Source organism: Phaseolus vulgaris, chromosome 11 (genome assembly GCF_051622355.1).
Source record: "Phaseolus vulgaris cultivar YP4 chromosome 11, ASM5162235v1, whole genome shotgun sequence".
Classification (NCBI taxonomy): domain Eukaryota; kingdom Viridiplantae; phylum Streptophyta; class Magnoliopsida; order Fabales; family Fabaceae; genus Phaseolus; species Phaseolus vulgaris.
Window position 1 is genome coordinate 3,814,078 of NC_143508.1, and position 14,138 is coordinate 3,828,215.

At 32.2% G+C, this 14,138-nt stretch overlaps 2 protein-coding genes and 1 non-coding gene across 3 annotated transcripts; all 3 read right to left on the bottom strand.

The window, feature by feature from the left end:
• Positions 1 to 3,741: 3,741 nt before the first annotated feature.
• LOC137828392 (cysteine protease RD19A) lies at positions 3,742 to 6,058 on the bottom strand. Its single transcript, XM_068634954.1, has 4 exons — positions 5,530 to 6,058; positions 5,329 to 5,448; positions 4,219 to 4,465; positions 3,742 to 4,131 (listed from the first exon to the last, which is right to left on the bottom strand). The coding sequence occupies exons 1-4, from the start codon at positions 5,968 to 5,970 to the stop codon at positions 3,854 to 3,856; spliced, it is 1,086 nt and encodes a 361-aa protein (XP_068491055.1). The 5' UTR covers positions 5,971 to 6,058; the 3' UTR covers positions 3,742 to 3,853.
• Positions 6,059 to 8,000: 1,942 nt separating this feature from the next.
• TRNAA-UGC (transfer RNA alanine (anticodon UGC)) lies at positions 8,001 to 8,073 on the bottom strand. The gene has a single exon. It is a non-coding gene; the product is annotated as a tRNA-Ala (tRNA).
• Positions 8,074 to 8,702: 629 nt separating this feature from the next.
• Positions 8,703 to 12,846, bottom strand: LOC150023001 (uncharacterized). The gene has a single exon (XM_090297705.1). It carries the CDS (start codon positions 11,519 to 11,521, stop codon positions 9,146 to 9,148), a length of 2,376 nt encoding a protein of 791 aa, XP_090153831.1. The 5' UTR covers positions 11,522 to 12,846; the 3' UTR covers positions 8,703 to 9,145.
• Positions 12,847 to 14,138: the final 1,292 nt, after the last annotated feature.

Sequence of the window (14,138 nt, forward strand, 5' to 3'; positions counted from 1 at the left end):
TTAAACTTTAATTTAATGCAAATAAAATTACATTAAAATATAATAAAATTTCATTAAAACTTTAATTAAACTTTAATTTAATGCAAATAAAATTACATTAAAACATAATAAAATTTCATTAAAACTTTAATTAAACTTTAATTTAATGCAAATAAAATTACATTAAAACATAATAAAATTTCATTAAAACTTTAATTAAACTTTAATTTAATGCAAATAAAATTACATTAAAACATGATACATAAAACAGAAAATAATTTTTCGTTACTCACTTTTAATTAATTAATTAAAGTTTAATTTAAATGTAAATTTAATTACATTATAACATAACCTAAATTACAGAAAAGTAACAATTGATTAAACTTTAATATGGGGTGCAACAAAGAATTCATGCATTTCATGATGACAGAGAATAATTCATACATGGATTCACTAATTAAATTCTTTTCATGCATTTTATTATATTATATTATAATATAATATTAATAAAATTGACGTATTGACGTATTTCATTATTTTATATTTCTAATATAATATTAATAAAATTGATAACCTAAGGCACAGTAAATCAAATTTGCTTCTTTTTCATGAAGCAAAATTGCTTAAGCTGCAGGGATGTCGTTAACCACCCGTCTCACAATGAGTCACCGTGCCGCAGCAGCAGCCACCGTTCTGCGCAAACCACTGCGCCGCAGCAGTCACCGTTCTTGCGTTTGGGTTCAAAAGATTTTAAGCCGTTAATGGCGTTGATCCATAAACCCTAATTTTAAAAATTAGGGTTCTTCAATTGAGATTAATTTAAAATTAGGGTTCTTTGATTTTGATAGTTTAGGACAATTAGGGATATATTATAGAGGAATGAAAATCTTAATCTATAAATGTTAATTTTTTTTAATTTTTTTAATTAGGGTTCTTAAAATTGGGAATATTTTAAAATTAGGGTTATTTGATATTGGAAAAGCATTAATGGAGAGAATCACAACATGAGCAACGAGGCTCTGGTACCACATGTAAATCAAAACATGAATAAACGTAAATTGAACACACATACAATTATGTTCACAAATAGATCTTATCATATCATGATTCTCACACAATCATATAATCAATAAGGAATAGACACTTACCTTGATCCATGAGTGATCCTAATTGAGCAATTCCGTACTTGTCACACACTTTCGTGATGGTTAACAGTGAGACAAGAACCCTATAACCTTTAGTACCCAATCTCTATCAGATGTGGGTTTTTCATTAGGTATATCATGAGATATATATTTCTCACATTAACCAATGGGCCCTTTATTCTATTATTATTATTAAATCATATTTGGGTCCAAAGCCCAAACTCTAAGTCATGTGAGTCACTTTATAGAAATTAATTTACATAATTTCTTACATCCAATACTTCTGGTCGTTTGGAGAAACTATTAAGTAAATAATAATTGTTAAATTCTATGCCTACAATATTGTAGGTAATTATATGCAATTAATTTAACAATGATAGAATTCCATTATTAGTGGATTCCTACATAATTAGGTTATAAGTTGGAGATAGAAAGTCTTCTAAACTTGTATATTGTACATGAAATTACGTAATTTGAGAATGAATGTTATGGGGAGTTATTGATTATGGTAATGCCTCTGGTGCAGGTAGAGTCTCCGAGGATGCAACTCCGGCGGGGCAGCCTCCATCGACAGATCACCCTCCGCCACCGACGGTTCACTCTCCGCCATTGGTTTACCCTCCATCGTCGTCCGTTTATCCTCCACCGTCACCGGTGCACCCTCCGTCGCCGATTCACCCTTTGCTGCTGCCGGTTCACCCTCCGCCGTCGACGATTTACCCTCCGCCGGTGATGCAAGTGCAAACGCAATAAAAATCATCATTAATATTAATATTTTTATATATAAAAATATATACTTGATATATATATATAATATAATACAAATTAAATAATCATAACTAATATTAAAATTATCTAAATACACTAATTTGACTAATAAAATAAAATAAAATAAAAATTAATTATAAAATTAATTTTATTTATTTAATTTTTTATTTATAATTAATTTTATTTATTTAATTTAAAATTAATTTTATTTATTTAATTTAAAATTAATTTTATTTATTTAATTTAAAATTAATTTTATTTATTTAATATAAATCATCATTAATTGTGCATATTTTATTTATTTAAAATTAATTTTTTCATTTAATTTTTTATTTATAATTATAAATTTATATTACTTAATTAACTAAAATAAGCACAAAATTAATTAATATTTTATATTTTATATACAAAGATAAATTTATAATCTTAAAATTTATACTATTAAAAAAAAATTAAAATACCTTTACAACCATCACATCACTCACATACTTAAATAAATATTTCTCACACATCCAACTAATATATTCTGACACATTCAATTTTCTTCACTTTATTCACAACATTAGCAAATTTAGGTAAATTGTCGAGTGTAAAAATCTTGTTAAAACCTATCTTTATCTATACTACACAAACATATATTAAAAAAATGACTTTTCTATTAAAATGATACAATTGATTAGTTTTATTATATAAGTGGATAAATTTTTCTTATGGAATTTGATAAATTCCGTCATAGCACGATTTTTATTCTGAAAATGTCGAAAACATACCATTTTCTTTTTTTCAGATATTGATAACATAAAAATTACGTGAATGGTAACACTTTTAGATAATGTAGAAAAAGTTGGACTCGAATAAGACAAAACATGTCACCACGTGATTTTCATGATATGCATCAACTCTCATTTCCAATGCTAATGAAGTGGATGAGAATTTTAAGATGATTGACCCTTATGAGTTTCCCCAACTTGGTTGTATAAAGTCAAGATGTGTTATTTAAGGGGAAAAACTTGTACAAATTTTACATTAAAATAGTGCTAAAACACAATTTTAATTAACCTTAAGTTCAAATTTTAAACAAAATCCTCTGCCTCACAATTTTGTCTACAAACATTTGAACTAAAATTGTCAATTATTAGCACGATTTTTGTATTAATTAGTGTCTAGAGAGAAATTGTGTATTAAAGTTAACAAATCACAGCGAAAAACCTAACAACATAATGCTAACAAATTCAACAAGAAAAAGAATTATATCATACAAGAAAAAGGTGATGTAATATAAATTATAATAAACCGGATTTAGGGTTCACTAACGAAGAGTGGATTGAAGAATCAGTGGAAAAATTTGTGTGTTTAGTAGTTGGTCTTATTTAAGTTAACTAATCCATGACAAATCTATTCCAAAATAAAGCAAAATCACTACCACATGGATTTGAGGTGATTATATGATCGAAAGGGTATGAATAACATGCGTTTGTATAATGCATATAACTTTTATAATATAAACCTAAAATATTATTTTATCGGTAGTAAATTGAAAATTAATAAATATATTAATAGTAAAGTACATTAAATTGATAAAAATTAATAATAGTTAAATATATTTGATATCTATTTAAAAATAATTAAAATATAAATATTAAGTTGATATGATATAAAAGATTATATTTATCAGAAAACAGGAATACACTACTAAAATATTTATCATTTTTGGAACTAGTTGTATCAATATTTTAAAATTAATGTATGTTATTATATCATTAAAATAAATTTGTGTGTTTATTTGATAGAAAATGTGAAAATATAATTTTCTATTACTAAATAATGAATTAGATACAAGTCATCATAATGGCACTAATATGTCTAAGGTTTGAATTTAGATAGTTAAAGAGAAAAGTTATCATATATAAGTCGCTTTTTACAGTAAATAAAGAGATAGCAAACACTGGGTTTTTGTCATCCTAATGAGTAGTTGTATGAACTGCAGCCACAGTTGAAACCATGGAATCTACTCCACAGATATTTCGCCCCCGACAAATCTTGTAGTATCCATTTTCTCCCCAATTCTCTCCCCATGAGTTTTTAATGATCCAATAGGGCTTCTCCTTCATCCGAATGGGTGCATAGGCACCAGATCCATATCCCACCAGTAAAACTCCATGATCCAGCCTTCTTGAGCATATGTATGGGCATGATACTCCATGCATGTATGTCTGCATAAATACTGCATTGATGGCCACTGTGTTTGTGCCAATTCAAAGTCAAAATATCAGTTATCATATTGGTAGTTAAATAAAAAGGGCTCCAAAACAGAGTTCTTTCTCACCTGCAAGAGGGCCGTTTTTCACCAGATTTGCAGCAATTTGGTCTTCATCAAGTGAGATGACACTGAAGTTTGCTACTGATGCTGCAACCTTTGCTTTGTCAAAATTACAGGTCCCTCTATCAGTACCAGAATAAGGATAGTCTTCCTCGCGCATGACCCCACCAGATTTTAGGATGTACTCAAAAGCACTATTCATCAATCCACCATTGCACCCAGAGTCGCAAGAACCTTGTTCCTCTGGATCACACTGCACATTGAAATGGATCCAACTTAGAGAAGATGAAGGAAACGATTGGTAATTAGTAATATTTCTCCCTCCTTTGTTTGAATCAATAAAATTAATTATTAACATATACCAAACTTGTTTACAGTGATTAATTTAAGACTTCTATTCATTGACTATATTGTGAGAGAGTATTTATAGAAAATTATTTAATTCGATTTCAAAGTCATGTCTAAAATTGAAGGTTCCAAACATAGGATAAGTAAGGCATCTTCGTTGTACACACATACCTATTAAAAAGATGTTAGAAATTAAAATGATCAATGATATGAACCTTTTTAGATTCAACATCTTTTAAAGTGGAGGATATACATTAGAACATATATGAATGAAATAAGTGTATTTTAACCTCTAAAAATATCACCTTCCGGAATTTTTCTCTTATTGGCAGTCCATAAAAGAATTATGGTGGACTAAATTTTTCCATCAATAAGCATGGAGGAACTAAGTTTAGAAAAGGCACCTTAATGGTAAAGCCAAATTATATCTCAAGACTAAATAAATACCCCAATACCAAATTTCACCTCTCAAACTCAGCACAATATATAGTGACATGCCCTCGAACTACCCCAAAAGAACAAACAACTGAAAACAACAACCCGAATACATGCTTAGTAAAAACGCATATGCTTCTTCGTCATGTCGTAAAGTTTATCATTTTTCCAGAACAGTTAGTTTCCTAACTACAGAGGACATGAAGTCTCTTGCACTGAGAAAAAAATTACACCATATCAAGCAATAAAAATAATAAAATATTGCATGAACAAACAAAGAGTTAAAAGTTGTTAGCAAGAAGATAAATGGCCAAAGAAAGAAAGGAAACAAACCTCGTGATCACAATCAACAAGCTGCTGTTCACTAAGACTGACAAGTTCCCCTGTTGCCAGAAAGTGAGCCCCTTCGAGAGCCCCAGTAGTGCTGAAGCTCCAACACGAACCGCATGAACCCTAATTTCACCAACCAGTCAAAATCAAATATTCCAAAGCAAACATTCAAAAATCATATCATCATGTTATTACTATTGGTACCTGATTCTTGACAGGGGTAACTGCACCGTGATCTCTCCAATCAAAATCACTCGGAATATCATCAGTGGGGAGAATGGGAGCCTTATTCGCATCGGAGGGCAACCTCACACCTCTCAGGCCCAAAACCTTATTTCGGAACTCCGACGGCGTAAGGTCGGAGAACCGCGTCACTCCGTGAACCGCGGAAGGGTCCAGGCTCTGGTGGCGCCGAGCGCGGCGCAAGTTAGCCTTGAACACCGTGAATCTGTAATCGTGCTCCTCCGGGGTAGCGTACGCCTTCCCGAACCTGCTCTTGAACTCCAAAAAGTGCTCTTCTGCTCCGAGCCGGACGCCGTCCACCACCTGGCGGATCATGGAGTCCTCGCCGCCATCCGACGAGGCCGCCGCCACAAAAACGACGACGGAGAACACAACAGCGAAGATGATAAGAATCCGATTCATGTTTGAATAATTTGAGTGTGGAAAGTATGAGTTTCGGAGTTAGTTTTTATAACGTAACGGTCATGCTAAGAATAAGAACCCAACTTGCGATTGCTTAGGAGACAGGTAAGCTTTAATACGTAACACCCAATCCCTACGCGACACACAACTAACCTCCGCTGTCTTTCACCCAAAAGCCCAATAACATTATTTGGGCTTAATTAGTCCAAACTTCAATTGGGCCTTTTCAATTAGTCCTAGGATGTTTTTCCCTGCACCCCAACAAATGGCTTCCTGCACCCCCATTACTTTAGGAAAAGACCATTTACTCCTTTTAAAAATGACTTGATTTTCGGAAATTAAAAAATTGTGTTCCGAAAATATTCTAAAATAGTTTTTCTTTTTCTGGATTTCTTATTCCAGAAACACACTTTGTTTACTGAATCACTATTCCAAAAATACATTTTACATTTTACTTAAGAACTTCTAGTTCAGAATCATCCAAAACTATTAAGAAAAAATATAATATTTCAAAGAATATAGGGGTGTAGGAAGAAATAACCTTACTCCTAACCCAAAAATAATTATCCTCCCTCAAAATGGCAATTGCTTCCTGCACCATATCATTGCACCCAATTTCAATGGAAAAGACAAAAATATCCTTAATGTATTATTTTTTATATTATGGATTTTCTTATCCGGAATGGACTTTTGATTTTTATTTCTGGATTTTTATATCCGGAACACAAAAAACTCTTCCGGATATATTTTTCCGGAATGTATTATTTTCTATTTCGGATTTTTATTTCCGGATCAAAGGTTATTTTTGGAATTTTTTAAATTGTGTTGGGTGCAGGTTGGAAAATGTTGGGTGTAGGAAGAATTTGCCCCTCAAATTCAGCATTTTCGTTAGCAAAGCACAAAGCTACGGCGAAAACCTTAAAAGTGTTCCTTCCTGGACCGAGTAAATTCCTCCTTGCACCCTAACACTTTGGGAAAAAATCATTTTACCCTCTTCAAAAATAACTTTTGAATTATTCTTTTCAAAATGTTTTGGAACATACTTTTTCAAAACATATTTTACAAATTTTAAATTTATTATTTCAAAAGTTAAATAATATCTTTAAAAAAAATATTTTAAAATAATTTTTTGTCTTCAAATTTTTTATTCCAAAAATATTTTTGGTTTATAAAACATTTCTTATGTGGGAATCACCCAAAACTTTTATATATACTAACACAGGTGACTTGCGCATGTCTATCCATTTTTAATTTTTATAATTGTTATATAAATATTTATATTTATTAAAATTAACTATAAATTTATAATAATAAAATAATAACTTAATAAATTAAATATTATATAATTGAAGATGTAATCTTGAGAATAAAAAATTCAAAAAGAAAAGCAACAGAAAACTGAAAAAATAGATATATATTTTAGAAAATTAAATTCAAAACTATTCTACGTTTATATAATAATTATTTTAATATTTACAAAATTATAAAATAACCAAAATATTTTTGATAACTGTTTTAATATAAAGATAAAATTAAAAAAAATTATATATATAAAAAACGGTTACAAAATAACCAAAATGCTTCGTAACGTTTTAATATAAAGATAAAATTTTAAAAAATTATATATATAAAAAATAGTTATTTAGGGGAATCCCCTATAGATATATTTTAAAAGCAGCATGTTAATTAAGCGAAATAATTCTTTGTTTACACGATGTCTTGGTTATAAGAATATGAATATGAAAAGTATAAACTAAAACAACGTAAAGATTTTGCTTCTACGTTTCGAGTCAAAATCAAAATATAAACTTTTGATATTTATTTATTTATTTTGAGACAAAAATATTGTCCTAAACAATTTTTCTCCTCTGTCAAGTCATAATAATGTTTTTAATTATATAACTCATAATAATTCCCTCTTAAAAAAAATTCATTTTAACATGAAAACAATAATTTCTACAGAAAATAAAAGAATAAACTTAAAAAATGAAAAGAATAAACTTAAAAAATGAAAACAACTCTCATACAATTGGAGATGCGGGGGATCGAACCCCGTGCCTCTCGCATGCAAAGCGAGCGCTCTACCATTTGAGCTACATCCCCTGATGAAATTATATTTCTACGAAGCTATATGTTTAGTAAGAAAAAATGAAGAGGTGCCGGAAGAAACACCCAAACCTTATTCGTCGTTTCTCTTCGAGCTTCATTTCATGGCGGCGACGTTGAGTAATTGTTCTTATTTCTCTTATAGTTTGGGTGTAGTGCAGCAGATGAAGGGTAGGTTTGCTGAAGAAGCTTTGGAACACAGTAAACACTCAGAAGTTAGCCATCACACAGCAGGTTTGGCTCTCAACTGATAATTTATCGTGGACAACTTGAATCTCTGATTAGTGTTTCTCCCACCATTGATATTCATTTGCCTGAACCAAAATAAATGTTTATCTCTCTATTTTATGTAATACACTTCAGCATAGAATGACAAAAGCTTCTTGCAATATACACACTTTCCGACTTTATAATTGCAAAAACAGATCAATTGATGCAATTGTTAAGTTTGCTTTTTTTTTTTTAAATGAATTTGCAGTTTTACCTTTTTTAATTTGATCTCGGCAAGTACGAGTTTACTGCAATTTGAATTACAAAGCCTCAATGACAAAGCATACTATATTTTTCATTTTTCACCTGCCATAGATTCTTCCATTGGTAAACTAAACCTCAACAGTTGATTGGAATTATTAACTGAACACAATCCTTCATTACTTGTACTTCTATAATTCCTGATGATGAAATATGAGTAAAATATATAACAAAATCATATAAAGCACAATTTTTTTGGACAGATATAAAATACATTAACAGATCTCGAGGGTGATTTGAATTTAATATAAACAAAAGTAATAGTGCATCAAACAACTTAACAGAACAAATTCATATAGCAAATCCACGTCCAGTTCTTGTGTTTCAGTATTCATGTAAAAGCCACAAAACTTTGTTGGTTGAATTTTCTCCAAGCTTCAGAAAGCAGATGCATAGGACCTGTTGAAATAGGTACTTGCATATTCTCCTGGTCGTGGAGATTGGCTTGTTCCTGGTGTCTTTGATTTCTGTGCAAGATAACACTTGATATAAGGAATCAGAAAGACCTCTCAGTTTATACCTTTGTGGCATGCATACATCAGCTACACGCTTTAATAGGTTTTGCACGAGCAAAAGGTGAATCATTTCTTGTATGAGCATCGCATTTGGGCATGGACATTACTGCTTCAAAAGCTTCAACTAGCAATGACACCTTCCTTTTCCCTGCCGGAGCAAGTTGCGTGACAGCTTTTCTGAGTGCGAAATCAAGCATCCATTCCTCTGCATTTTTTCTTTCATCTATCATTTGGTGCTTCAGATAAACTTTCTCTGGTTCTAGCTCAGAAACAATGGGCAGGAAATTTGGCTTTGGTGGGTTGATCTTTCTCATTTTCTCGTCCTCTTCCACAGGTCTCTTGCGTTTAGTTCCCCATTGCCAATTCTTGCTTGTGTGCTGCTCTTCACCACCTGTGCTCTTCAACTTACTACCTTTAACTTTATTTTCCTCTGATAATTTTTGCTCCTGAACAATAATCGTGGTGCTTTCTTCAGACACTTTAGACATGTGAGTTAGGGGCTCCTGGTTAAATTCATCATCGTCATTCTCTAGGCTTGCTTCTTTGTCTTCACAGCTCTCATCAATCTTGCAACTTTCACTATTGTAGTGGCCTTCACTATTTTTAACTATCTCTTCCTCCTGTAACACTGAGACACAACCAACCTCATAATCCAAATGTTTCTCATTTTCTCTGTTGCTATCTTTTCCATTTGTTAGATGCTGAAATACTTCCTCGGTCAAAGTAGATTCGTCATACTCAGGATTTATAGCTTTGGATGGATAGTATGTTTCTTGAATGCTTTCACTTGTGTCTTCCAGAACAACATTAGTGTAATGAGGCTTTGCTTCAAAACAGATTGTCCTCTCTTCTTTGGGTTCTTGGAGTCTGACCTCTTCAACCATAATGTCTGCATAATGGCTGTTAAAGATGTCATCTAACCATATTTCAGATATATCATGCGAACTCTCTGATATCGACTTGAGTTTTGAGTTGATCTCCTCCCCTGAGCAGATGGAAGAATCAGTATTGTCTTCATAGCTGAATTCACCGAAATGTTCCTCCTCCCAACTTGTGGAATAGGACTCATCCAATTCAATATCCTCCATGTGTTCCCCGTCATATCTAGCCTCATTGCAGTAGCTTCCTGTACAGGTTTCTTCATGAAACCAACTAGTTGGTTGGTTTTCCTCTGCATCTTTAACATCTTCTCCAAGATGAAAGCTCCCTTTGTTATCTACTTCAGTTGCATCAGCAGTGAAGTAGTTTTTGAAATCCTCTTCAAAATTGATCTGAGGCTTTGGGAGATCATGAGTCACACCTGGAGTAACTTGCTTGACACCATCCTCTTCTGCTGCAATGCCATTCTCATCCTTTGCAAAATTGATATCTTCTTGTTTTTCAAGGTCTTTGACGGAGTTGAATTTTCTCACTTCGTCAGCTCCTTCCCTTTCATTAGCATACATTTCAAAAAAGAAATCCATACCAATTTCTTGTGCCAAGGGAGAGATTGCTGGATTACCAGTAGCAGCTTCATCACATGCAGGTTTTTCATGAAAGACGATCTGCTCAATATCAGAGTCTTGTTTTGTATCACAGCGGGGCACATTCCAACTTTGAGGGACCTCAATTTCCAGCTTCATATTCTTCTTCTGAGTCTCCAAAAGATGCCTCCTTGCTGACATGAAGTTCTTCAATGGAGGCAAAGGAGCATGATCATGGCCATTAAGAGAACAGCATGTATATGGGCAAACCTTCATGACTGAAACTCCCTCAGACTCAGTTCCCCCGGGGTGAAGCGTGAGGTACTCGGGAAAGTTATAGTCTTTCAAAGTTGAAGAGCAGGTAGCCCTCTCTGGTGCATTCACATCTTCGAACAGAACCGCTGATGTGAATTTTTTTGAACAAGCATTACAAGGGTTAAAACCAGGACTCTTGGTTAATGTCCTCACTGAATTCAAACTACACGATCCAGACAAAGTTTTTGCAGGTTCTTTGCAAGAAACGAAACTAGTTTTTGAATTTCTCATACACTTTTGTTTTAGACTCTTACCATCTGAACTAGATTGAGTATGAGGATGACTAACCGACAAAAGCTCTTTTTTTGCTTTTGAACTGCTGGTAGGCTTCATGTAGTTGGGTGACCTTCTGACCAAAGCCTTTTGCTGTTGAGGGGATGCTGCAATAGTTGGTGACTTTCTTGGTTGGGATAAGCTCCTTTCTGAAGATGATGAATGAGAAGGGTCAAAATCAGAAAGCTGAAAGGACCTTGACTTCATCATTTTCTTCATCTTATCAGTTTTTCTAGTTTGGCCATCTTGGTGCTGAGAGGAAGATGGCTTCGACTTTGCAAAGCACTTGTCATATTTGACATCATCAGCTTGGATACCAAGCTTTCCTACAACAATTCTTTGAACCATATTCAACAGAAAACCACATACATAATAACAGGAGATTTGGAATCAAAATAAGTATTCCTTTCTGTGGTGGAATTCAAGCACAAGGAAAAAAATCTTGTGCTCTTGTTTTCCACAAAGGAAGTTCACATTGCAAAAAAAAAGAAGAGACTATATCCCAAAAAACCAAGAAAGATTCCCTCTCTTGGTTTAATTTGCTTTGTTTGCAGACCTTTTCCTTCTTGCTTACTCTCAGTTGTTGGGAAGGTAATGGAATTTGAACAAGGCTGATACAAGTAGTTCATGGTGATCCCTACTAACACAGGGTTTTGGTGCTTGTAACACCAGAACCAGAACTCTCCATTTGCTAGTGACTTGTTTCGTATATTTAAAGCATAAAATAGTTGCTGATTTGATTCCTTAACTTCGCCTTCGAATGACTAAATTACCCTATCTTTCATTTGGATGAAGAAAACCTTGAAGGCCTTTTCTAGGTGTCCCATGAGGACAATCCAATTTTTATCTACTTTGCCATGCTTTTGTTCAGTGGCAATTAAGTTCTATTAAAGCAGCCCTTTGGTTCACCAAAATAGCCTCAACTGTTTTTTGCTTTCAATCAATTGCATGTTAATGGTGTTACATAAACAGATTTCAAAGCACTGTGTTAATACAATGGTAAAGATCTTAAATTTGAATTATGGCTCTACCAAAACCCGTTTTCTTCAATCTGTAGTATACCTACTTCCTTGTAGCATATGGTGCAACTCACATCACATGAAATGTCAGAAGTTGGCAATGAATGAATATAACATTTTCTTATAATTCTCAACTATTAATAAATTGTGATGCTTCATGATAATTAACACTAATGCTTAAAATTTTAGAAGCTTGTATTAAACAACCATAAGAGTAATCAAGAGTAATAGTGTGATTTCATACTTTGAAATTTACAATTAATTTAAATTAAGAGACATATTCAGCAGGAGGTAGGTGCATGAAAGAGAGGATCTCAAACTAATCTCTCAGCTCCTTCAAAGATTCAAAGAATGATTAATGGTAATTATGGTATGGCCCACAAAAAGAAGAAGAAAAAAGCTAAAACTTAAAAATCAAATGGTAAGTAATCACCCTAAACAAAAAGTGTAATGCTTGATTGGGGTATGATCACTGTATCTTTTATGATCATGAGGCAACGAAACACCACCAACCAATGCTTTCTCTAAGTTATTGATTATGATCTTAAATTAAAAACTTAGTATCTGAAATAAGGTTAATGAAGATGCTTTTGGGTAGTATTCAAATTTCGTTTAAATCAAAAGGTCTAACATGAATACAAATTTCTAGATAGAACACTATTTATTGAATATTTAGAGTTTATATTTTGAATTTATATATTTTAAGTTAAATTCGAGATAGACGTTATTTATTGAATATTTAAAGTTTAGTCAATTGTCATAGGGAAAGATAATCCTTCCTTCCATATACTTTTTCAACCTTTCATTTATTTGATTTAAAATCACTTTAATTTTAAAAAACAAATCAGTTTGGCTTTCACGCTAATATTTATACTAAAAATATATAACACTCCGCCTAAGAATGTTTTTTTTTAATTCTCATGCATAAAAAATACTAAAAACATATTAATAAGTGTTTATAATTTTTATAAGTCAAAAAGTTAAGCTAGTATATATTTATTAATGTTTTGTTTGGACGAAGGATGTGTGAGAATTTCAATAAGTAAATTTGCACTAATTTAAAATGTAAGCTTTTAAATTTACTTTTGTCTTTAAAAATATTTGAATAATGTAATATAAAATATTTTTGCCTTATATTCTTTGCACACCATCATTAGCAGCTAAACATACCACCACCAACTACTAACCACACCACCACTAGTAGTTAACCATGCAAACCACAATACACCATTTCATGCTAAGAAAACGCGTAATGAACCATTATGAACACTACAAATATGTTCTTATCACTTGTACACTCCAAAAAACCAAGTTAACTTCATGAAATCATAACATAAAACAAAAACCACGCAAATAATCAATTACGAATTTGGGATAATTGATTATGCTTGATGATATTTTTAAGCCATAATAGGTCATCCCTTACCTTTTCAACCATATTCGATTATGCTTAATGATGTTTTCAAACCATAGGTGAGTATCTCTTGTTTTTTCACCCATAATCGATTATGCTTGATGTGTTTTTAAGCCATAATAGATTATTCCATATTTTTCAACTATAACTAATTATGCTTGATGATGTTTTTAAGCCATAATTGACTTAATTTTTCAGTCATAATTGATTATGCTTGATGATGTTTTTAAGGGATAATCGACTATATACGAAAGATACATGTATAATCCATTATCTGAAACACGTAATCAATTATTGGCTTCAATGATGTACGCTTTAGTGACTTTGTATGTCTTCAAGATTGTTTATTGAGCTCTAGAAATGGAGTCGGTTGTACAATACACCTTCATGCACCTTCCACACTTACTTATAACCATCTTAGAATGAGGACCATGTTCCCATGCACAAATGAAAGTTGGGGCAAAAGCGGAAATGCACAATTGCCTACTTGACTTTCAGTTACTTTCTCTACATGTGATGGAGGGAGTGATTT